We start from the raw sequence: 22,676 nt of genomic DNA, 5'->3' as shown, positions 1-22,676 counted from the left end.
AAATCTCTTACCCAATTCATTATCCTCAGATGGATTGAAGAATGTCAGCCACTCTCCTGAAAATTTGTGCAGTGTTGTCCAGTAACTAAATACATATTTACTCTAGGAGAATATGCATCATGGACAATTTGCTTAATTATATCTCAAAGCAATCCAAGGATTGGTCGCTTGTAGAGCTGTTCGTGCCCTTAAAGGGAGCAACGAAACATCTTAGTAGGTTGGATGTTCTGCTGGGGCTCCAGTTGGCTGCAGGTGCTGAGAAAGGGAATCTTCTAGGAGTGTTTGGCCTTAGTGATGGTCTCTGGTCTGGTGGGTGAGTTTGAGGCAGAGCCAATAATAACCCATTGCCTAGTCATCTGCCTCCTTTCCAGAATCCAACCAGAAAAACAATTCATTTTCAAAGTGAATTTTATCTGAAGAGTTTGTACAAACATCTGCCACTGTTTGAACCATACCCTGTAGAAAAACATCAGTCCTGTACTGATGATGTAGGGTTAGGAAGGGAAAGAGAAGAAAAAAGAAGAGCACTGGGAAGGGAGAAAAAATAAGGAGCATCACCAACAAAAAGTTCCCTGAGGGTGGATTTGTGGGAATGCTGTTTCTAATCACATGGTCCCAAGGAAGCCTGAAACTCAGAGACAGAACATCTCCTTCTTTCCTACCTTCCTTCCATTCCTCACCCCCATCCTTTATTGTTGTATTGTTGCTGCTATTGAGACAGGGTCCTATTATGTTTCCCAAACTGGCCTCAAAATTCCCAGCTCAAGTGATTCCCTTGCCTCAACCTTCCCAGGCGCATGCCACCCCACCCCACCCCACCCACCTCTGGCTTCTTTCTTTTCTTAGTAACATTTTGTTCTAATTGACCCTGCAATGCACATCGATTAAGAAAACACAGAAATATATATATGTGTGTGTATATATACACATATATATACACACACATAAATGGGAAAATATAGATATGCACACATAAATAGAATCAGAGATTAATATTTTATTTTATTTTTTCCCTTCTGATGTTTTACAAATATCTATGCATATGGATATATAGACTTTTACATGCATATCAACACATATTCATAGCTGTGGATCATCCTTTTCCACATAACCTATAATAAAAATTATTCCATGTCATTAAATACTCTTGAGAAAAAGTTTTGTAATGCTATTCATTAGCTCATCTGATGTCAGTATACCATCTTTTTAAACATATTTTCAACAGATAAAAATCTCAGGTTATTTTTTGTTGAGACATGATTACTGGTTATTTTCTGAAAAATGTATTCTAAGGAATAAGTTTGCATACTAAATACATAGAGGGTTGTGGAAAGGTGGGGACAGTGTAATTGAACCATGTCATTTAAACATTTTCATTCATATCTATGTTTCCCACTTATTTTCTGCTAAAAAAATGCTAGGTGAGCTAGTTAATTAGAATCAAATAGTGTATAAATAAGGAAAAGCTGGAAGCCAAGTGCAGAGGGCTCCTTACATACATTCACATGAGTGACACTATCAAAGGGCCATTTCTTCCATGTATGACATGTTTTTGCAAGGTTAAATATGTCCTTCATCAGGTATGGTCTGAGTCACTGGTTTCTAGAGATAGATGTGCCAAGGCTGCAGAAAAAAATAGAATGTATGTTCATTTCTTAAAGTTATCCTCTTGAATTTTCTATGTTTACACACCTCTTTAATACATGTAAAATAGTCATGCACTCATGCTTAATTGTTTTAGCCGGCTTTTTTGCTGCTGCCACCAAAAAACTTGACAAGAGCAATTAGAGGAGGAAATGTTAATTTTGGGGGCTCACACTTTCAGAGGCCTCAATCCCTACATGGCCAGCTCCATTGCTCCAGGACTGAGGTGAAGCAGAACATCATAGCGGAAGAATGTGGTGGAGGAAAGTGCGTCAGGAAATGGCCACCAAGAATCAGAGAGAGAGAGAGAGAGAGAGAGAGAGAGAGAGAGCTCACACTCTCCTCACCACGACAAAATATAAACCCCGAAGGCATGCCCCCAATAACTCAAGTCCTACAGCCATGCCCTACCTGCTTACAGTTACCACCCGGCTAATCCCTATGAATGTCCTGATTAAGTTAAGGCTCTCATAACCAAATCATTTCACCTCTAAATTTTCTTGCATTGTCTCACACGTGAGCTTTTGAGGGACACCATATATCTAAACATAACAATAATGAATAACAGTAATTAATAACAAATAATTTATGCACACATATGTGCATTATAGGTGCATGGTAACTTTTTAAGCCATGGGGTTGATAGATTTTTAAAAAAGTATGGAGATTGAGGCTTTGGATTTCTTTCCTTTTCTCTATATTTTTATTGGTGCATTATAATTAAATATAATGGTAGGATTCATTGTTACATATTCACACATGCACATGATATAACCATATAATAATTGGCTTATATAATTCCCCAGGATTCCCCCTTTTCAGTCCCACTCCCTCTCCCTAATTGAGTTTCTTCTGTCTTTCCTAAATGTCTTTCCTTTTTTCATCTTCCTTTGATTTTCATGGATTTCTCTTATTGAAGATCTTGGTGTGAGATTAAGGCTAGAAATCTATGAAGTGTGACTTGAGCCTGACTTTGGCTTAATACTTTGCCTAAAGGTGGGGGACATTAGCCAGGAAGACTCTTGGGAAGGTAAACAGAGTGTTGAGTTTGGCAGAACCCAGATAGCTGGACCAGGGAAGTTGACTGAGCCAAAAGATAGCAATTATCTGGGAAAAGTAAGCATGCAGGTTACGGTTTAATTATATTTAAGTTTAATGGAAAACTTACAGATGTGACCTGAGTCAGTCTAGAAGAACTTAAGAATTCTAGAATACTGGACAAAAGACTAAAAGTGGTGAGAACTAAAGATTCTCCTGAAAGCACAAATTTAACATGTTCATTCTGCATCATCTTAGAGTAACCTCCTAAATAGGTCTGTGCAGTATGGGACGGATAGTTTTGATTTATTTATTTATTTTGTGGTGCTGGAGTTGAACTCTGGGCCTCATGTATACTAGGCAAGCACTGTGCCACTGAGCCACATCCTCAGCCCCCAGATAAATTTTAATAGAAGTCTTAGAGGACTGGTTAGCTTTAGATGTGAATGAAAGTCCTGGAAGCATAAAGGAAATAGCCAGAGGCAAGGTAGGAACATCCTGAAATCAATTTGATCCTACCATTTTGCAGAGTCAATTCTGCCTACATGATATGTAACTATGGCTAATTCTGACATATTCTATGAGAAAATGCTATTCTTTTTTTTTTTTTTTTTGGTATAGGGGATTGAACCCAAGGGCACCTAACCACTGACCCCAGCCCTTTTTTCCTTTTTTATGTTTTATTTAAAGACAGGGTCTCACTTAGGTGCTTAGGGCTTCACTAAGTTGCTGAGGCTGGCTTTGAACACACAATCCTCACGCTTCAGCCTCCTGAGACACTGGGATTATAGGTGTGCCCCACCACGCCTGGTGAGAGAAAAGGCTATTAAGAAACTGAGTTTCTTCTGTCTTTCCTAAATGAGAAATAAACATGCAAGAACAATAAAATTATAAAAAGCAAGTTAGAGGAATTTTCCCTTGTAAGTATCCTTCATTGCAGGACCCAAAGTTTATGTAAACCATAAAAATAAACCCTTCTCTGAACATTTTAAGCTGTTTCATTCAATCTCAAATTTAAAATATCCCCCTTCCATGACACTGTATAGGTAACATGCATATAACTCCTCTGTGGCCCTGGTTCATCCATATTCATTGGTGAAGGCTATGGGGACCACTCAGAACAAAATAAAATGGCAGAGAGTATAAGTTGACTGCTGAAGGTGAAGTTGAGAGCAGGAGTGGATGTGTCTTTGGGGACAGTGAGCTCAGTTTCCATACTACTGAGCCCCAAGGACACAGTGGAAAGGTGACACAGAGGATGATGCAAAGCTCTCAAGAGTGGACACTATAGTCCTGCCCACCTTGCTCCTGTCTCATAAAAAGTACATGATAGGAATGAGTTTTCTGAAGAACGGAAGACTGTACCCCACTCTTGAAAGGCATCTGCTGACACATCCTTCTTAGCAGAGATGTGGCAGCTGCAAGCCAACAACTGTTCCAGAAGGCTTTTTTCCAAATGTGTGAGGTTCTCTGAATTCTGACCTTCCGAAATATGCTCTCTCAACCCAAAGATTCAACAAGATCAAATAACCAGAGCTATTTAAACATCCGACTTTGGATAACACCTTCCAAGACAGTTAACAAATCTAGCTTGTTTATATGCCCCTTTCCCCTCCCCACCCCCTCACACATACTAGAAGCCAGGAAAATTTGTCTTTCTCCTTAAGCCCCTCTCCTTACCATCCATATGCCAAGTTGACTCAGAGTCAACTTCTAGGTTTGGGATTGTTACCATCTTCCTTAATCCCATAACAGCTGCCTCTCAGTGGTCAAGCTAAATCCATTTAGCTTATGTCTGACTTGTAGATCTTCTGGGGTGGAAAAAGAAATTTTTTTAAAATAATTCTCATTCTTTAGAACAAGTGGCAATAATGAGAAAAACTAATGGGCATCCGTTAGCTGTTAGAAGACACAGCTCCTCTCCTATGCATAATTCATGTATGCAAACTGTTGTTAAGGTACCAAATTCACTGTGCAACTGGGCTGGAAAAGTCCCTGAACTCAAGATTACATTGGTATGCACATTTCTGAGTCTTGGTTCTGTTTAACATTTTCATCAGTGACCTGCTTAAAGGAGCAGAGAGCAAGCTCATTAAGTTCCTAGATGGGAGGGATGACCAGAACATTAGAGAACAGGATTAGAATTTCCCCAGCCTTTGCCAAATTAGCAAAACTGTCAGAGCCGAATATGTTCATCAGGGACAGGCAGAGAAAAAGAGAAAAGTAAGCTGCCCAAATGCAAGCTGAGCAGCAGCAAGTTACTTAGAAGAAAAACTGAAAAGAATATAGATGCAAAAATAGGCTCAGAGTGGGAAATGAACCAGCCCCGTGGAGCCTGGTGTTCATTAGAACCTCTGTACACCCTTAAAATGGATTTACATCATCAATCCACAGACGGCAGAAGCGTAAAGCCCTCCCAGGATTTCTAAGAATGTCAGGGAGCTTTTCTTTCTCATGAGTACCTTCAGCTTCTTGGTTCTACTTAATTACCCTGGTTTTTGGTTCATTTCACTGTCCTATTTTAGTCACCTTATTATGAACCATGTTGACACAGACATTAAAATCCATTTTCTTCCCAAGAACAAAAATCATGGCCTCCTGCTGAAGGGCCTTTGTATCACCTTGGTTGTCTTGGCTCTTGTTCAACCCTTTTAACTAAATTTCTACCCCAAGTAACTTAACAAGGTATTTTCCTAAATATAGATAGTTCTCTGCCTAAGAGGAGCTCTGGGACCATCCATCTGGTAAGTCAATCATGACAGGTATCACCTAACAGGTGAGCTTGACAAAGTCAGCAAGCTTTGTCTGTGAAGTGGCAAATAGTAGCTATTTCAGATCTTTGTTGCAACCATGCAGTTCTGGTGCTATGCCATGAAAGCATTCATACATCATACATCATAAATGAATGTCCAAAGCTGAATTCAGTTCCAGGGTGGGCCATAGTTTCTTAACTCCTATTAGACTAAATTTTGGAATCTTTGACTGTCAGAGACACTTAACAAACTTCTTGTCCAATGAACTATTTTACACCTGCAGAAACCAGGACCTAAGAAATAAGAGTGGTATTTAAGCATGCTTGTGAGACAGTTAAATCTGAGTTAAAACTTCAAACTAGAAACATGTGTCCAATCCCCAGGCCAGTGCCATTTCCATCACTAGGCTATTTCCAGAAGGTTCTAAGGATACCTGCTTAAAGTGGCAGAGCCTCTCTTAGCAATCTTCTCACTATAATTTTGAGCGTGATACATGTACAGTAGACAGTAGTGACATCTTGAAGCATTCCTAGGTTGATCCAAGATGAGTGTGTGACTAAAGACTGGGTGAACCACTCTCTACACCTCCCCCAAAAGGGCAGGATTTGAGAAAACCAGGACACAGTCCAGACAAGATTAGAGAGTATGTGCGAAGTTCCAAAGACTTAGTTTAAAGTTAAATGTGATGTGAAATCTCCACATACCAAGAGGAATGGTTTAAGGAGCAATTGGTGTTCATCTCCTATTACAATGGAAAGAGCAGGACTAGGGTGAGGCCAGATCATAGGAAAAAAAAAAAAAAAACAGCCAGAGGAAACTGGGGACCAGAGAAAGTGACAGGATTTCCTTATAATCAGATCTGAGAGTGACAATGTTGGGGATGGGCAGACAGACTGAGATGGTGATTCTCAAAATCCTGTCTCTCTCTTTTAAGTCCCCTGAGAGCTGCAAGAGTGAACCCTTCTCCAAGCCAACAGGGACACATTGAGTCATTACACTTAATGAGAACAGGACAGTTTCTTTAGAAGGTTGTCAAGCGCAGAACACAAAGTGAGTGCTTGTATTGGGAAAAATAACTGTCCCAATTTCAAAGGACCTTCTCAAATGACACTCCCTCCCATTGGCAGGCATTTAGGGAAATTCATGGGAAACCCACAGTTCTGGGTCAGACGCTTGTAATCCCTATTTGGATTTTTGGGTAGACATGACTGATGCTGTTACCCCAACAGGGGCATGAAGGGTTTTTTGTTGTTGTTATTGTTGTTGTTTGTTGTTTTTTTTTTTTTTCAGTGCTGGAAATCAAACCCAGTGCCTCACACATGCTAGGCAAGAACTCAACCACTCATCTACACACCCAGCCCAGAAGATTCTCAATGTGGATGGGGGTGGGGGGTGATCTAATTTGAAGACCCGGTAGCTTGGCCCTATTCCTCCTTGAAAGTCAGGCCAAGTGTTTATGAGAACTCTTATTTTATTACTTTGATAGAGATAATTCCTAGTGTACTTCTTGTTACTCATTACAAATGGTGCAATCTGTTCAAATATCATTTCTGGACAATGCTGTTCATAAAACCATACCAGAAGATTATTTATCTCACCCCACCACATTTCCAAAATTCATTTTTTCCAATAACAAAAATGCGGTTGATGGTAATTTTTCATTATTATATTTTTTTTTTTCCCAGATGATCCAGGAACCTGTACCTCATGTGCTGCAGGGTATTACATGTAAGTCTGGCCTTCTTTTTTTTTCATGACACTAACTTTTCTGCAGTTTCAGCATTACTGACTTAATCCTAAATCCAGTGATTAAAGCACAGAGGCCCTGAAGCAACTCTGTCCTGTGGGCTATTAATGAGCAATTCTTGGATTTAGCAATAAAAGCCCAGCTGTTTTCTTGACTCAAAAGGAGGCCTTTTTTTCTGGATGTCATCCAGCCTGACACTGGTGTCTAGGAATCTCACCATGGGTGACCAAGATTCAGACCTTGCTGTTTATGGACAGCCCTTAAGCATATACCAACCCCAAGGAGGCTGTTTCCGAACGTCTGCATGGAGACCCTGTCCCTAACTGGAGTTGAATGCTCCAGGGGAAACCAGGTTCCGTCTTAGCTCTGTATCATCCCATGTGTAATGAGGGACGCAGAACACTTATTTAAACGAAACACAGAAAATCATCAACCTCAATGTTCTTTAATCAAAACCTACAAAAACGAAGATAGTGTGCTTCTATGTCACCTCCTTTCCTATCTTAGTCTCCCTTCCAGCTTATATTGTTGCCTCTCCTGAAAGACAAATTAAGAAAAGGAAAGAGATGAAAGGGGCAGGAAGGCCCAGGCTGATGCCAGGCCCACAGTCCATCCCTCACTGGAGGAGTTGTGTGGTAAATAAACCCTCCTTTCTATTCCTTCTATGCATCCTTCATAAAGATCATCAGGGACACTGGATCAATGTTTATCTCTGAGAAAAAGGGAAGCTCAGGGAGGTGCTGGGTCATCTCATATTACACCCAAGCTAGTGGCCAGGCTCTATCAGGTCATCTCAGCATTGGTGGGTCACTTTCTTCTGTTACCACATTGCCTGTGGGTTCACCAGATTCTAGGAACTCCAATTGCGGTTGTAGGTCAGGAGATGGTGAAAGGAGTGAAGATAATGGGACAACAACTGAAACATAGTTTTAAAAGATGAGTTAACTTTCTCATTTTACTAAGTATCCTTTAACTAAAATTGGGGATCAGAGTGTTTCATATTTCAGATTATTTTCCAGATTTTGGAATATCAGATTCAAACACAGAATTCATTATGTTTCATATACGCATGGCCTGAAGGTAATTTTACGTATTGTGTTTAATAATTTTGTGCATGAGACAAAGTTTCATGGTGTGAAATTTTCTTCCATGCTCAAGAAGCTATGAAGCTGGGCATGTTCTGCCTTTTGGAATTTTGCGTTAGAGATGATCAGCCTATTCTTAGAGGTGTGGTTTTAATCCAACATTTCCACAATGACTTTTCCTCTACATTGCCAGGGTCTCTGCACCTCTGACCCACTGATTTAAATTATTGTTTCATTTAAACAGGGAAGGAGGGGTGCAGAAGAGGCCTCAGGTTTGACTATTATAAGATACACCAGATGACATTTAATGAGCAGAATGTAAATTGTCAGCATATTCGTAGTCGACATTTAGGCAGCAGATGGCTTTCCACGGGATCCCGAAGCAGAATGAATGGCAGAAATGCAAGTGTTCCCTGGTGAGGTCACATGGTGGGAACACAAAATGTCCTTTGAAGAACTGGACAAGGAAAGCTTAGTCTTAAAGTTAGAAAATATAGGGACATGCAGCAGTGGGCAAGGAATTCCCAGTCCTTCTTATCACTCCCTATCACTCCAATCTCACACTATCCTGCCTACTTCTGCATTTTGATACCTGAATACACCTCAGCACCACCTGAATACACCTGCACCTGTTACCTATCCAACCTGGAGTGTTATCTGTGAAACCTGGGATCCAGCCTTGTCAGTGTCACTGGCTCACTAATGAGCATGGTTCATAAAACACTTTAAGAAAGAAATGCACTGAAATAACATGCTCTAATACCACCAAGCTAAAACACACATATACTTTTGAATAAAGCTGAAGAGGTGTAGTACATTAGAAATGGCTAAGGAAGAAATGCAAAGGCTTCCCCTGATGATGCTTTGATATTCACCAAAGGACAAGACTCAACTTCATTCTACTCTTCCTTCAAATTCCTTCCACAATTCAGTGGAGTCGGAATTACAACATTTTGCTGTATAATGAGAATAATAGATAATATATGTAATAATTCATATATGCATATATACACACATGTATGTTATATATGTGTGTGCATATATGTGTGTATAAGATGAAGTTGTTCTTAATAATCTAGTTACAGACATTCTGGTAAACTCCTTGAGCTCAACACTGAGCTGTCTCAGGTCTTTTAAGTGCCAACTGCTGCCTGGTAAATCACATAAGCTATCTGTTCACACAGACTTTGATTAAAATCCTGGTCCCAACTTTAACTAGATTTTGAGCACCAGATCTTGAACTTCTAGAACTTCTAGTTCCCTTATCTAGAAATTTAAAATAAGTAATATCTACTATATGGGATTTGTGCAACAATTCAAATGACTTGATACGTGAACATACTCCATAAACAAACATTAGTACCCCATTCCTTCTCCCCAGCCTCCTCTCAGATGCCCTGACATAGCCCTCAGAAGTCCAGAAGTAGGTAGTGAATTGGTTTGACAGGGAAAATCACACCAAGAAATCCAGTTCCCTCCCCTGAAATCCAATTATCTACTTCTGTTACAAATGCTGCATAAAATAAAATGCTTATTTGAGACGCTGAAAAAAATACTGCATAGAAATGTATGAGGAGATTAAATTGTGGCAGTTAAAAGAAAAATATCAGCACATGTCATGGAAGAAACTACATCCTCTTCCCCTAGGTTTGGGCACCATTGTTATAAAACCTGTCCTGAGAAGACCTACAGTGAAGAATTGGAATGCAAAGCATGTGATACTAACTGTGGCAACTGTGACCAGAATGAGTGTTACTGGTGTGAAGAGGGCTTCTTTCTCTTGGGTAAGTCAAAATATGGCATGATACAATGAGAGCTCTGCAGCTCTACCCAGGCAGTGCAACAGGAGTACTCTTGTGATGGGTTTGAGAGTCCTCATATGCTGGTGCTTCTGGTCCAAGAAGGAATTTTAATTTGATTTAAAAACAAACATTAGTACTTCCTTCTGCATTTATTTCTAACGCACGGTTCATATTTCACTAATTCATCTTAACTCTCCAAGCTGATGGAAACAAGAATGAGTTGGGTGGGAAAGGGGAGAGGGGACCTAAAGATGAAAGTTTTGGTTTTGAAGTCACCTGGAATATTTAGAACCATGATGCTTTTCTTGATAATTAATCCATGTTAAATATTCCTGTACCCATTAAGAGTTGAACAAGATCCCTTATCTTAAATTCATTGACTTGATGGAAATGGATAGTTGGGAAAGAAATATACTGTGAGTCTTCCAACTGAAGAACAAATAGCCCAGTGTTTTCAAATATTTGAGGAGAGGGAGTGAGGCAGACAGTTCACAATGAACTTCCATGGTTATCTCAACAGAGATTCATTTTCTTTGTAGTGTTTCAAGATATCAAGAATGTTGTGGTGTTCCTTCAAAGCTCCTAACCCTTTAAGCCAATGGCCAGTTTAAATTCGCTGTAGAAAAAGGACTTAGTATCAGATTAAAATACATTATTTGATTAAAATATGCTAAAGCCATCTTAGTTTCTTTAAAATCAAGTGCAATAAAAAAAAAAAATGTTTCTGAGCCAGGGGTGGTGGCGCAAGCCTCTAAATCCAGCATCTGGGAAGGCTGAGGCAGGAGGATCCCAAGTTCAAAGTCAGCCTCTGCAACTTAGTGAGGTCCTAAGCAACTTAGCAAGACCCTGTCTTTAAATAAAATATTTAAAAGGGGCTGGGGATGTGACTTGGTGCTTAAGCTTCCCTGGGTTCAATCCCAGGTACGACATTAAAAAAAAAAAAAATGTTGCTGAGAATCGCTTTATAACTTGGCCTCATCTAGTGCTTCAAGCTAGACGGGCAAGCGCCCCACTTAATATGTCCTCCTCATGTTCTTACGAAGGTGGTAGCTGTGTGAGGGAATGTGGTCCTGGCTTCTATGGAGACCAGGGAACGGGAGAATGCGAGCCCTGCCACCCATCCTGTGAAGCCTGCACCGGCGTTGGCGATGACGAATGCAGCAGGTGCGGGGAAGGACAGCAGCTGCGGCGCGGCACGTGCGTCTGGCCCGCCAACAACCAGGTGGAAGGCAAGTTCTGGAACGGTATGTGCCTCCCAAAGAGAAATCGCAGGGGCCTAGCCACCTACGCTGTACCCCTTCATCTTTAACCCCTATTTCTGAGTTATCCAAGAGAGGAAGGCTGTGCAGAGAAATGAGAGTGGCGTGAAACTGGAGCGGGTTTCCCAGGTCTCAGGTCGCTCTCAGTGGGAGAGGGTAGGAAACGGCGATTGGCATTTGGCCGGCAGGGGGAGCCCAAGGTGCAATTTATGAATGGTCCGGTCTTATCTACCTGGGGAAAGATGACCCAAGAACCTGTAAAGAAAGTCACAAAGGGAAATGACCATTTTCTCAGCTTTTCAGAATAGGGGTTGGAGGTGTGGTTCAGTGATAGAGCACTTTCCCAGAAGGTGCAAATCCTGGGTTTGATCCGCAACAATATAAGAAAAACAATAAATTTTCAGAATGGCTTCTGTCACATTTATCTTTACATCATGCTAAAGGAAACCTTCACCCATTGGAAACTTTGCCAGTTAAACCTAACATACTGGAACTTAGACTAAAACAGATGATCTTGCTGTAGGAATTAAAATTTGTCATTAATCAACTCGGCTTACTGGCATGCACCTCTAGTCCTAGCTACTCCAGGAGATATCAAGAGATAGGAGCATCACTTGAGCTCAGGAGTTAAGGAGAGGAGAAGGAGAAGGAGAAGGAGAGCAGGAGGAAGAGGAAGATGAGGGAAAAGGAAGAGGAGGAGGAGGAGGGAGGAGGAGGAAAGGAAGGAAGGAAGAAGGAAGAGAGAGAAAAGGGGAAGGTAAGGGAAGGAATGAGTCCTATCAGGACAAACTTGGCCTGGTTTCATAGGCCTGTAATTCCTGAGGCAGGAAGATTGCAAGTTTCAGGCCAGCCTGGGCAACTTAGTGAAGCCCTATCTCAAAATTTTAGAATTAAACAAATAAAAAGGGCTGGGGCTATTGCTCAGTGATGGAGTGCCCCTGGGTTCAATCCCCAGTATGGAGGAAAAAAATCAAAAAGGAAACAAGAAAAAGAATCTGCCATCATTAGTGCTCACCTTTTAAAAGTTGCCCTCCCCAGTTGTAGATGGGGAAAGCGAGGGGCACGGGGAGCAGGAAAGAAGACTGTGGGAGCTTGGACTCGAATACCAAAGACTGGCCACTATGTATTCCTCCCTGAATCTTTAGAATTGGCCTCCTCACATTTATGTCTTCATTATAGACTTTCTGGTAAGGAAATTGCATGCCTTCAGAGACCTCTGTGTGTTCAAGGTGGTTAAAAAAAAAACAAAAACAAAAACAAAAAATTATCTTCCTGCTGGAAAAATTAGACTCACATTCTATGCAGCAATACTGGTGAAAACAAGAGGTACTCTCCCTTTGATTTGGGGGCAAAGATCTGGTGAGGGGCCACCCCAGTGCACAGGCAATGGCCGATCAATGAGGCCGCACAGGATGAAGCTTCAAAGGGGACAAGAGAGAGGTCTCATGCTGGTTTCAGAGGGAGCCTGTCCATGGCTGCAGTCTGCTATGACAGTTTTGCACATGTGACTTAAAGGAAGAGAACATCCCAAACCCAGCAGCTAAAGGCCGCAGAGCACACGGGGCAGATTTCAGAGACAGAGCTGGGAGAAAATTATTCAATCCAGATTGGGATATCTTCCGTGAATTATAGCTGAACCAAAATGCTGAAAACGAGTTTGTCTGGCATTCAGGCATTTAAGAGGCAGCGCAAGCCAAGAGGGAAATAGTCTGGTGCTGTGTTTCTCGCTAAGAACATCTGTATTTTATCTGGCGTCCAGATGATGAAAAGGTTCGGGGAGCCAAGAGTCAGAGCGGACTTGATTCCCCAAATGATTACACGTCTCTTCAACTGGACTACGCATTTTGCAAGCAAAAATCAGACTTTGATTGTTCCCCTTTGTCAAAGCACCACACCCACCCCTCTACTTTTTCTGCCATCACAATGTAATGTTTTTGAAGAGAGGAAGGATTTATTCCATTTGGGGGTTTCACACTAATAAGGGATTCGGGAAGCAGATGAGAATGTTTCTCATGGCTGGACAAAAGCTATAAAGTCAATGACATAGCTGCACTTTTCCATTTCTATGATCTATGAAATGAGACATGCAGAGCATTAACAAAGAGGGAAAAAAAATTATTCACTAAGCAAGGTAAGGCCACAGCTCAGCTTCCCCAGCGTAGTTTAAGCACTGAAATGGATAGTAAATGGGAAACTCATACCATAAAGCCTTGGGAGTATTTGAGCCAATGTCTACATCTTTCTCCTGCCGTCTTCTTAAAAACAAGGGCAAGAGTGTAACAGGAGAGTAGACGCTTCCAGAGAGCGAGCACTAATTAGCCACACCTTTCAGATGATGGAAAGCAGATTGCAGTCATTCTGGGTCAATTTAGAGGAAGCCCAGACGAATTACAGAGTGTTTGTGAGAGACTGGAGCTGCCTAGGTGGTACCAAGATTTTTACTAGTTTTTGTTTAAATGTATTTGTTTACATTCAGATAGGAAAGATAAGGTAGCATGAACTTCAGTCCATTCCTTCTCCCACGCTGCTCCCCAGTGGAAACAATAAGATCATGTTCACATCCAAAGATCACAACCTGCTCCATGAGCACAGGTCACTGTGTGCTGAGAGAATACCCTGAAATAAAAATCCAACTGGAATTTCCTGAACTCCTTTGTTAATACCACAACTAACCAGGATGAGATCAGCAGTGAGGAGAGATACATTATTCTTTGTCAAGTACTAAAAGAGCAGGGAGAGATTGGACCCTAGTTCAAGGATGAAAATGCTCCATATATTTAGTTTATGACTGGCAAGTCCTCGAACCAAGATCAAAGAATCTCCAAAGATGGCTGTTCTACTCTGTTGAAGCCATCAATGTCACTGCACACCCACAAATCATCCCCAGACCCTCTGATCCACTCACTAATGCATTGTGAAGATTATTCAGTCAAGTGTCCCTAAATGGCAGGAATAAAACCAGTCTTAAACAGGCTGTGAATGGCTTCAGCAGGGACTTAGGCATCACACAAAACCAGTGCTGGTAGAAATGTTCAAGTGCAGCAGACCCCTGGCTTCGAAAGAAGATGGTGGCCTCAGTTGGTTTCCTAAAGCCATCCCTCTGTTACTGCTAAAGCATTTGGATTTTCTTAAGTGGGTCCCCCACCCTGGTTATGCTGGGAAGTCCTAGGAATAATTCCCGAAAATTTCCCTACCCACCTACTTCCATCATTGATGAAAACCATGTTGTAGCTGGCTCTAATTACATATTCCAATGAGAGTCTAATCTACAAAGTGCAGACATGGTGAATTAACTTTTTATCTTTGACCACATCCTAACGGTTTATCACTAGCCTGTCTTGATCTTAATTCCTAAGCTTGGGGAAAGACTGGAATTCCAGAGTCAGTAAAAAATACTGAAAGCCCAAGCTCACATGGGGGGAAAATCAAGATCAATCGTGGGGCGATGTGTTGCCTTACAGTAACTGAAACTTAGCACACTTTAAGATACCATTGAAATCTGACTTTAGAAAGACCTTATGTATGCATGTAGTGCCTCACTTAACTTAGAGAGGATGAGACCAGTTTTAATTAACCAACCAGAATGCTGTGTGCAGAAAACACATGTCACCGGTAAGTAATTGAACATGTGGCCCATGGGTATAAAGAAACCACTTTCATTGGCTTATACTGATCATGAAACATCCAGAAGTTTCCTAAGTATATTGTTAATCCATTGACAGCTTGAAATCTACATGTTGGGAGTATTTACCCATAGAAATTGGCCACAAAATAAATCAAACTTATTGTTTTCTAGAAAGCTGTTTACCCAGCACACCATTGCTTTGGCCTCTCTCAAACTACATAAATATTTAAATTAATTATTGAAAAACCTCTCTAGAGAGATGGGCTTTATAGTCAGGCAGACCTAGAGTTACAGGTTAGTGGTACAGTGCTTGCCTAGCATACCCAAAGCCCTGAGTTCAGTCTCCAGCAGCAAACTAACAGCAACAACAACTTCAGAGTTAGGCAGACCTGAATTCAAATCCTTGCTCTGTTATTTCCTAGCAGTGTGACCTTAAGCAAGTTACTCATCCTCTCTGAGCCTCAGTTTCCTCATCTATAAAATGAGAGCATGAAGCCCCTTTGCCCAGTCATTTTAAGAATTAAATGACAGAATAAATATGAATCTTCCAGAACATACATGACATTTTAAAAGTTGGTCTATTCCCTAATGCTTGAAGCACAAGTTCACTTTCAAAGCAGCATCACTTAGCTCATAAAAGAAAGCAATTTGGGGGTCTAAAGAATAATACAATTCTGGGGACAGTAGTCACAGAAAGAAGGCAGCAAATGATGATCAAGATGCTTATATGCCAGGCAGAAGTTCTGAAGTAAACAAGCATGCACCTCACTATGATGTTCACAGCAGCTTTATTTAAGATAACCACAGCAACAACAAAAACAACAACACAAATAGGGCACCAATCTAAAAATGCAGCAAAAAAGTAAATAAATAACGGTTCATACAAATAAATACTCATGCCCCCTCAATGATATTTAAAAGAATTTTAATGACAAGAGAAAATACCTATAAGATTTATAATGTTAAATGCAATGCACAGTGTCAGTATTAAATACACAGAAGATGTAAATCATCACACATCTAAACGTATATGTAATTACACTCACACATTCCATATAAAGAAGGGAAATCAAAGCGCCAAAGTGTACCCAGCAGACATTTCTGGGTAGTGGGGCTATAGGTGAAGTTTATCTCCTTCATTTGCATTAAAAAGCACTTTATTTTTTTTAATAAAAAAGAAGCTGTGCCCACTGCAAATCCATCTTTGGTGAAGAGCCTGCTGCAAGAGCGACGAAGGTGGAAGGTTCAAATCAAAAGAGGTAACAGGGAAATAGGGAGGAGAAACAGACAGAGGAGAGACAGCCTCTGCTGGGCAAAAGCCAACCCAAGAAGCTGGGAGGCAGGGGAGTGGGGTGCAGAAGTTCTGAGAGAGAAAGGAAGAGCCACGGGACTGGGATAGCAAATGCTGGGAAAAAAATATGTCCATATGGGGGGGAATGCTATGGAGAGATCAGGAAGAATGAGGAGGATTTTTTTGTACCAAGAAAGAATGCTCTCTGAAATATTTTAAGTTCAAAGAAAGACAGGCAAGGTGACCAACTGTGTGAATAGACACTGTTGGTATTTAAAAGGTTGAAGAAGGGGTTGGGAGGGAGATTTCACAGGACATGCCTTCCCTCTCTCATGAACAAGGTGATTATAGCTTATTTAATAAAAATAAAATAAAATAAATAAGTCCTGTCTTTATATAGTTTAGCTATAGTCACTTCTGAAAGATGAGTACCATACTTTTTGGTCAAAGAGAAATTTTTTTCTTCTTTCTTTAACTTTATTAAGTCCTGTCCAGTCTAGAATTTCTGGAGAGGGATAAAAAGGGAAAATATGATCAAGGTCAAAATTATTTAGATTAAGTCACCAATCTTTTATGATAACTCTAGCTGGGAATGATTTTGCTGCCTAATTGCTGTGAACTGCTTGTTCAGAGTCCCCTCTGGTGGGCACATGGGGACACTGCAGAATTCCATATCAACTTGATGCAGTAAATATCAAATTGCTAGAATGTGAATATATGTAATTATAAATACAACTGCATGTGTGGATAGACATTAAATTTTACACAAATATGAAAAAATATTGAAATTTATATCTTTTTAAATATACTGTTTTAGTATAAAAATGAGAACACCAAAAAAATCAGCCTGTGATCTGGACACATGACAGTGAAGAAATTCAGGGCACTCCCTATCTGATGAGTATTCTGGGCTATCCATTGAACAACATGTCTCAAACCCCCTTGACTGATCTTTCTGCAACTTCTTTCATAGGCTGAGTGATATTGTCTGGTGAAAAGTCCTTCAGGGACAGAACTGGTCCTGTTGAGAGCCATGTGGACCTCTTTTGTGACAGTCCCATGGCAAATGTGGCTCTGCATGGGCTAATTAAGCTTTTAGTAGATCCTCCCCAAGGGGCGGGGTACATACCCATATAGTGGAATATATTGGAAAATTAGGGAAAGTTATCTGTCCAAACTAACAAGAAAACCTGCCACTCAGTATGTCAGCTTAGGCAATCATTTACATATATATGTACTTATGTGTCTGTGTATATGTATACATATTATTGTATATGTATATATTATTTATGTATGTATATTAGTATATGCATATTTACATCTACATCTTCATGTCTATCTATAGTTATATCTATACCTATCTATATCCATATCTACATCTATATCCACATATTATTACATTGGACCCTGATATCTTCTATAATGAAGCTCAGCAGCTTTTTTTTTTTTTTTCTTTTTCCGGGAAGCAGGGCTTTATTCTGCAATATGGAGGAAACATGCTTTGCTCACCTGCCCCTGACATAAATCGTTACCACTCAGGAACTGACCAGGGGGTCCCCTTGTGGACCCCTTGCAGGGTTCTAAAGACAAACCAAAGCCCGAAAATTCTTTCTTCTTGTAGACATACCCATATCATTATATACAGAATCCACTTTTATACTGGTATCAAAAATGATACCAAAAATTTATCACTAAACTAACTTTATTTTATTTTTCCCTCTTAAATTTTTTTGCTAAAATAAGACTTCTGCTTCTTATTTTCTTGGTGTACACTGTGTCCTTATCCTTCTTTAGGTTTTCTGCACATCTCTTGACACCCCAGTGACTCTCTGCTCACTGAGAGACTGATTTACTCCCCAGTCTAGGCTGCAGGCCGGCTTTCTGGACCTCAGACACCTGAAGTCTGACTTTGTGGTTGCTCCTTTCTCTTCCTGGTTCCTCGTGGGGACTGCCCCGCTTTTCTCCCTCACTTCCTCTTCTGCTGTGTGAGGCTGGGAAATCTGATTCTGTCTCAATCATAAACGCAATCCTAGACATCAAGCCACACCTTGGGTGCCACTCTGGGTATGAAATCAGAGGAGAAGGAGAAGGAAGTAAAAGGAGCTTCAGAAACAGGGTGGAACACTGAAAACTGGGAGGGAGGAAAGGAAACCTGGGAACTACCACTCTGAGCCACCATGTTCAGCCCTTCACACATGCCGTCTCATTCAGTTTTTACAACAATCCTATAAGGGAGGAGCCATTTTCTCTCATTTTAGAGACATGGAAAGTAGGACTCTGAGAGTTTGATTACTGTATCCATGGTTACCCTACCCGCAAGAGGCACAGCTGGGATCTGAAGGCAGGTGTGACCAGAGCCAAAACAGGCTGATTCCCAGAAAGAGAGACAGAGGAAGGAAGGAAGCGAAGAGGAGGAGGTGGTAGAGGGGAACTATAAAATGCTAACACTTGATCAAGGGTAGAGATCACTCAGGTCACCTGTTCTAAGCTAGAATTTTTTTTCCAACTTTCCCCTGGGTGAATTAGACTGATTCCTGAGCTTTAGTCAAGATCACAGTATGCATTGATTGAAAAATATCAGTTAGGCTGCTCTGGGTGTCTATGAAATTGTCCCATGGAGATGCTGAGGTGACTTCCTGGAAAAGTCTACCCATTGAATGCTCTAGGAGGGAAAGGGAAAGCAGGACATCTGGAGTATTTGTGAAGTTAATGGTGTGTCAACCTCGGACAGCCTTCAGAAAACCTGACCAACAAGATTTTGACATTTAATAATAATTTGGGACAAATTTAAAATGAGATGAATTTAGGCTGCATTCTATGGTGGCTACTTTGAATAACACAAGGACCCAAATATTGACCAGTAATGAAATCTGCCTTTCAAAAAAAAAAAAAAAAAGGAAAGAAAAGAAACAGAAAACATACTTTTCCATGAGAGACACAGTGAATTCACAGTGATCACCATGGAGTGATGAGATGGGGTCAATTAAGACTCTTGGGAGGAGTGATCACCTTAGATTGCAGGCTCACTCATGAGTACATACACACAGGCAAATACTTCCCCATATTTTCAATATATGAAAGAAATAATGGAGAATCCTATAAGATCCTACATTCTCTGTCACAGTAAGGTTGCAAAGAAAGTGTCCATAATCAGTTGCCAATGAAGGAGTAAGAGGAAAAAAAATTGAAAGTCTACATAATGGCATGTGACAGGCACCAACAGTCAGCTCATGTAAAATCAAAGAGATTTATTTTGGACTGGAAGGGAAACTAGGTTTCCCAGAAGGTCTTTTCTAACACTGTAAAACTATGAGCCTGTTCAAAGGAGAAGCCTCACTTGTTTCTTTCCCTACAGATGTTTTGAGAAAATATGAGCCTTGTCACTCTTCTTGTAAAACCTGCAATGGATCTGCAACTCTGTGCACTTCATGTCCAAAAGGTTAGTGTGGAGCACGGCAACAGTGGCAGTGGCCAAGCCAATTCACTGTCACTCCTTTATGTTGGCATCTTTGTGTATAGAGGTTTGTAGGACTTTGATCTAATCCCATCCCAAGTTCCCATCTTAGTAGCTACTATGCAAACACACAAAGGCCCAATAATCAAAACTGGCTTTCAAAGAGGAAAAAAAAATTATTTATTTGTTTATTTATTTATTTATTTATTTTGGTGGATGCTGGAAATTGAACCCTGGGCCTTATGCATGCTAGGCAAGTAGTCTACAAACTGAGCTATATCTCCAGCCCAGAGAAAATGTTTAAATGTTTTTTAATCCCAAAGCACAATGAAGTTATTGGTTGACTTGGCCCCACAGAATTTACTAATGGCTATGGGTACTCCTTCCTCTTAAAATGCATTATCTAACTGAGCATGGTGGCAAATATCTGTAATCCCAGTGATTAGGGAGGCTGAAGCAGGAGGATCATTCAAGTTCGGGGCCAGCTGGGCAACATAGCAAGACTCAGTTTCAAGATAAAAAGTGAAAAGGACTGAGGATGTCGCTCAGTGGTAGAACACCCCTGGGTTCAATCGCCAGTACTGTGGGGAAAAAAGAATGACTGCCACTGTTCTTCATTAATGATATTGAATTTAGTAATGGTGGAGGGGAGAGCATGGGCATCTACATACTAGCTCAACAAATTATTAACTTCATTCTCTGTAAAAATATTATGAATAACATAACTGAACTAGAAGGCTATTTTATTTACATGGTACATTAACAAAAAGAATGTTATACTACCATTAAAATGATCATTCCTAAGGCCTTGTTGGAATGTGAGTGTTAATACAGTAGTCTCCACTTATCCTCAGAGAATATATTCCAAAATTCCCAATGGGCACCTGAAACTGTGGATAGTGCTGAACCCAGTATATTCCATGTTTTTTCCTATATATACATTCCTATTTATTTTATAAATCAGACATAGTAAGGGATTAAAATTAACTATGTTGTTAAAATATGAAAAATTTTAACAATATGCTGTCACAAAGTTATTTAGTACTTATAAATTTTTTATTTCTTGAATTTTCCATTTAATATTTTGGACCTCAGTTAGCTTGATGTAACTAAGGCTTTGGATGGTAAAACTGTGGTTAAGTGGGAACTACTGTAGTGAGATATGATGCAGAAGTTAAAATAATAAATGTGTCAGAACTACAACCACAGAAGATATGAAAGTGTGCATCCAAAAAAAAACTGGAAGAAACTTCTTGGAATTTTAGAATTGAGAGTGATTTTTAATTTTTTTAATAATAATATTTGGGTTAATTTTTCAATTAAACATAAATAATTAGATGGATCATCCATTAAAAGGGGAAGTAATTGGAGGGACTGCTGCTGTGCTAGTGTCCCTGCAGGATGGAATGGGGGAGGCAAAAGAGGAGGCCTCATCCAGTTGTGCAAGTGTGGCTGCCTCACACCTGGAAGAGATCAGCGAGGCTGATCAGCTGGGCAGAGGGAAGCCCTGCAGTGACCTCTAATGTCCCAGAAAAGTAAAAGAAACAGCAAAAGCCTCCTGCAGTTAATTTTTTTCCTAAAGATTTAACTCATCTTAGAGGATTTAGCATCACCTAAGTATTTTGGAAAACTTGAAATAAATGTTCCAAATACTTGGGCTTTGGAAAGATTAAGAAAAGCCATGTGGGTGTCAGTTCTCTCCATGGTGAGTGCACTGCTGGGACAAATACATGCTCACTCTTCTCTGCCCTCTTCCCTGGATTCCTAGGTGCCTATCTGTTGGAGCATGCCTGTGTTTCCTCCTGTCCCGAAGGCACTTGGCCCTCAGTCAAGAGTGGCAGCTGTGAGAACTGTACAGAGGATTGTGCCTCTTGCTCCAGAGCTGATCTCTGCAAAAAGTGCCAGTCTCTGCCAGAACGCCCTCTCTTCCTCCACCAAGGCAGGTGCTACTCCAGCTGCCCAGAGTAAGTTTCCCTCTTTCTTTTACTTCCCGCTTGTACCATTCTCCACAAAACCTTAGGGTAGTTCCTTCCAGTTCACCAAAGAGCTCTCCCTTTCCCTGGTGAGAGTGCCCACATAAATGGCCTTCACTGACTGACATCACTGTTGGCCCCAGCGCTGAAACTCATGGAAAGCCAGATGCTCCTTTCTCCCCATAACTATTCTGTGCATGTATTTTAACTTTTTCAAAATACAGGTATGTATCATGCATTGCATAACAATGGGGATATGTTGGAGAAACACATCATTAAGCCATTTCGTTGCAGTGCAGACACAAAAGCAGGCACTCACACAAACCTAGATAGTAGAACCTACTGCACATGGAGACTCTATGGCATATACCGTCATATATGAGGCCTGCCATTGACCAAAACATCTCTATGTGGTGCATGACCGATCTTCTCCCACCTGGCATAAATGACCAAGTGTTGTCAGTTTTTTCTCTTCCCCACAGAAGCAATGCTCTTATATAAGTCTCTTAAATTTTAAAGTACATGAACTAGAGCCTGGCACAGTGGCACACACCTATTACCCCAGAGACTTGGGAGGCTAAGGCAGGGGACCTAAAGTTTGAAACCAGTCTAGGCAACTTAATGAGACCCTCAGCCATTTAGCGAGAGCCTGTCTCAAATTTTTAAAAAATAAATAGAAAGGGCTGGGGTTGTAGCTCAGTGATTGAGCACCCCTGGGTTCAATCTCTAGTACTACTAAAAAATAAAATAAAATAGATGTGTTATGAATTACAGTACTAAATAAATATTAATAGCTGGTTACTTTGTGTTAATTCCCATAGCTTCCTTAGTCTCCTGGTTTATAATTCCTTTAGTCTTGTGAACAAGGGTCCCACCTCCAGGATTTACCCAAAAGGGAAGTGATTAACAAGTGGAAAGTACATCAGGAAACTTTCTGCAAGATGACTGAGACAGGGACAGGCCCTATTGTCTCACATGCCTAGTTAGGAAATCCTGTATAGCTTA

General features: G+C 40.6%; 1 protein-coding gene across 3 annotated transcripts in view; it reads left to right on the top strand.

The window, feature by feature from the left end:
* The window catches only part of Pcsk5 (proprotein convertase subtilisin/kexin type 5), a 427,339-nt gene that overhangs the window by 366,430 nt on the left and 38,233 nt on the right, over positions 1-22,676 (top strand). For 2 of the 3 annotated variants that reach the window (XM_077797818.1, XM_026394020.2), the window contains 6 exons: positions 7,121-7,163; positions 9,915-10,051; positions 11,113-11,313; positions 16,132-16,212; positions 19,600-19,683; positions 21,467-21,662. In XM_077797818.1, coding sequence (XP_077653944.1) covers positions 7,121-7,163; positions 9,915-10,051; positions 11,113-11,313; positions 16,132-16,212; positions 19,600-19,683; positions 21,467-21,662 — 742 coding nt within the window. The remainder of the gene's footprint in view (positions 1-7,120; positions 7,164-9,914; positions 10,052-11,112; positions 11,314-16,131; positions 16,213-19,599; positions 19,684-21,466; positions 21,663-22,676) is intronic. The other variant, XM_077797817.1, reaches the window with a different exon arrangement.

This window comes from Urocitellus parryii, chromosome 4 (assembly GCF_045843805.1).
Source record: "Urocitellus parryii isolate mUroPar1 chromosome 4, mUroPar1.hap1, whole genome shotgun sequence".
NCBI classification, from domain to species: domain Eukaryota; kingdom Metazoa; phylum Chordata; class Mammalia; order Rodentia; family Sciuridae; genus Urocitellus; species Urocitellus parryii.
The sequence above is the reverse complement of the archived record's forward strand: the minus strand, read 5'-3'. Positions and strand labels throughout refer to the sequence as shown.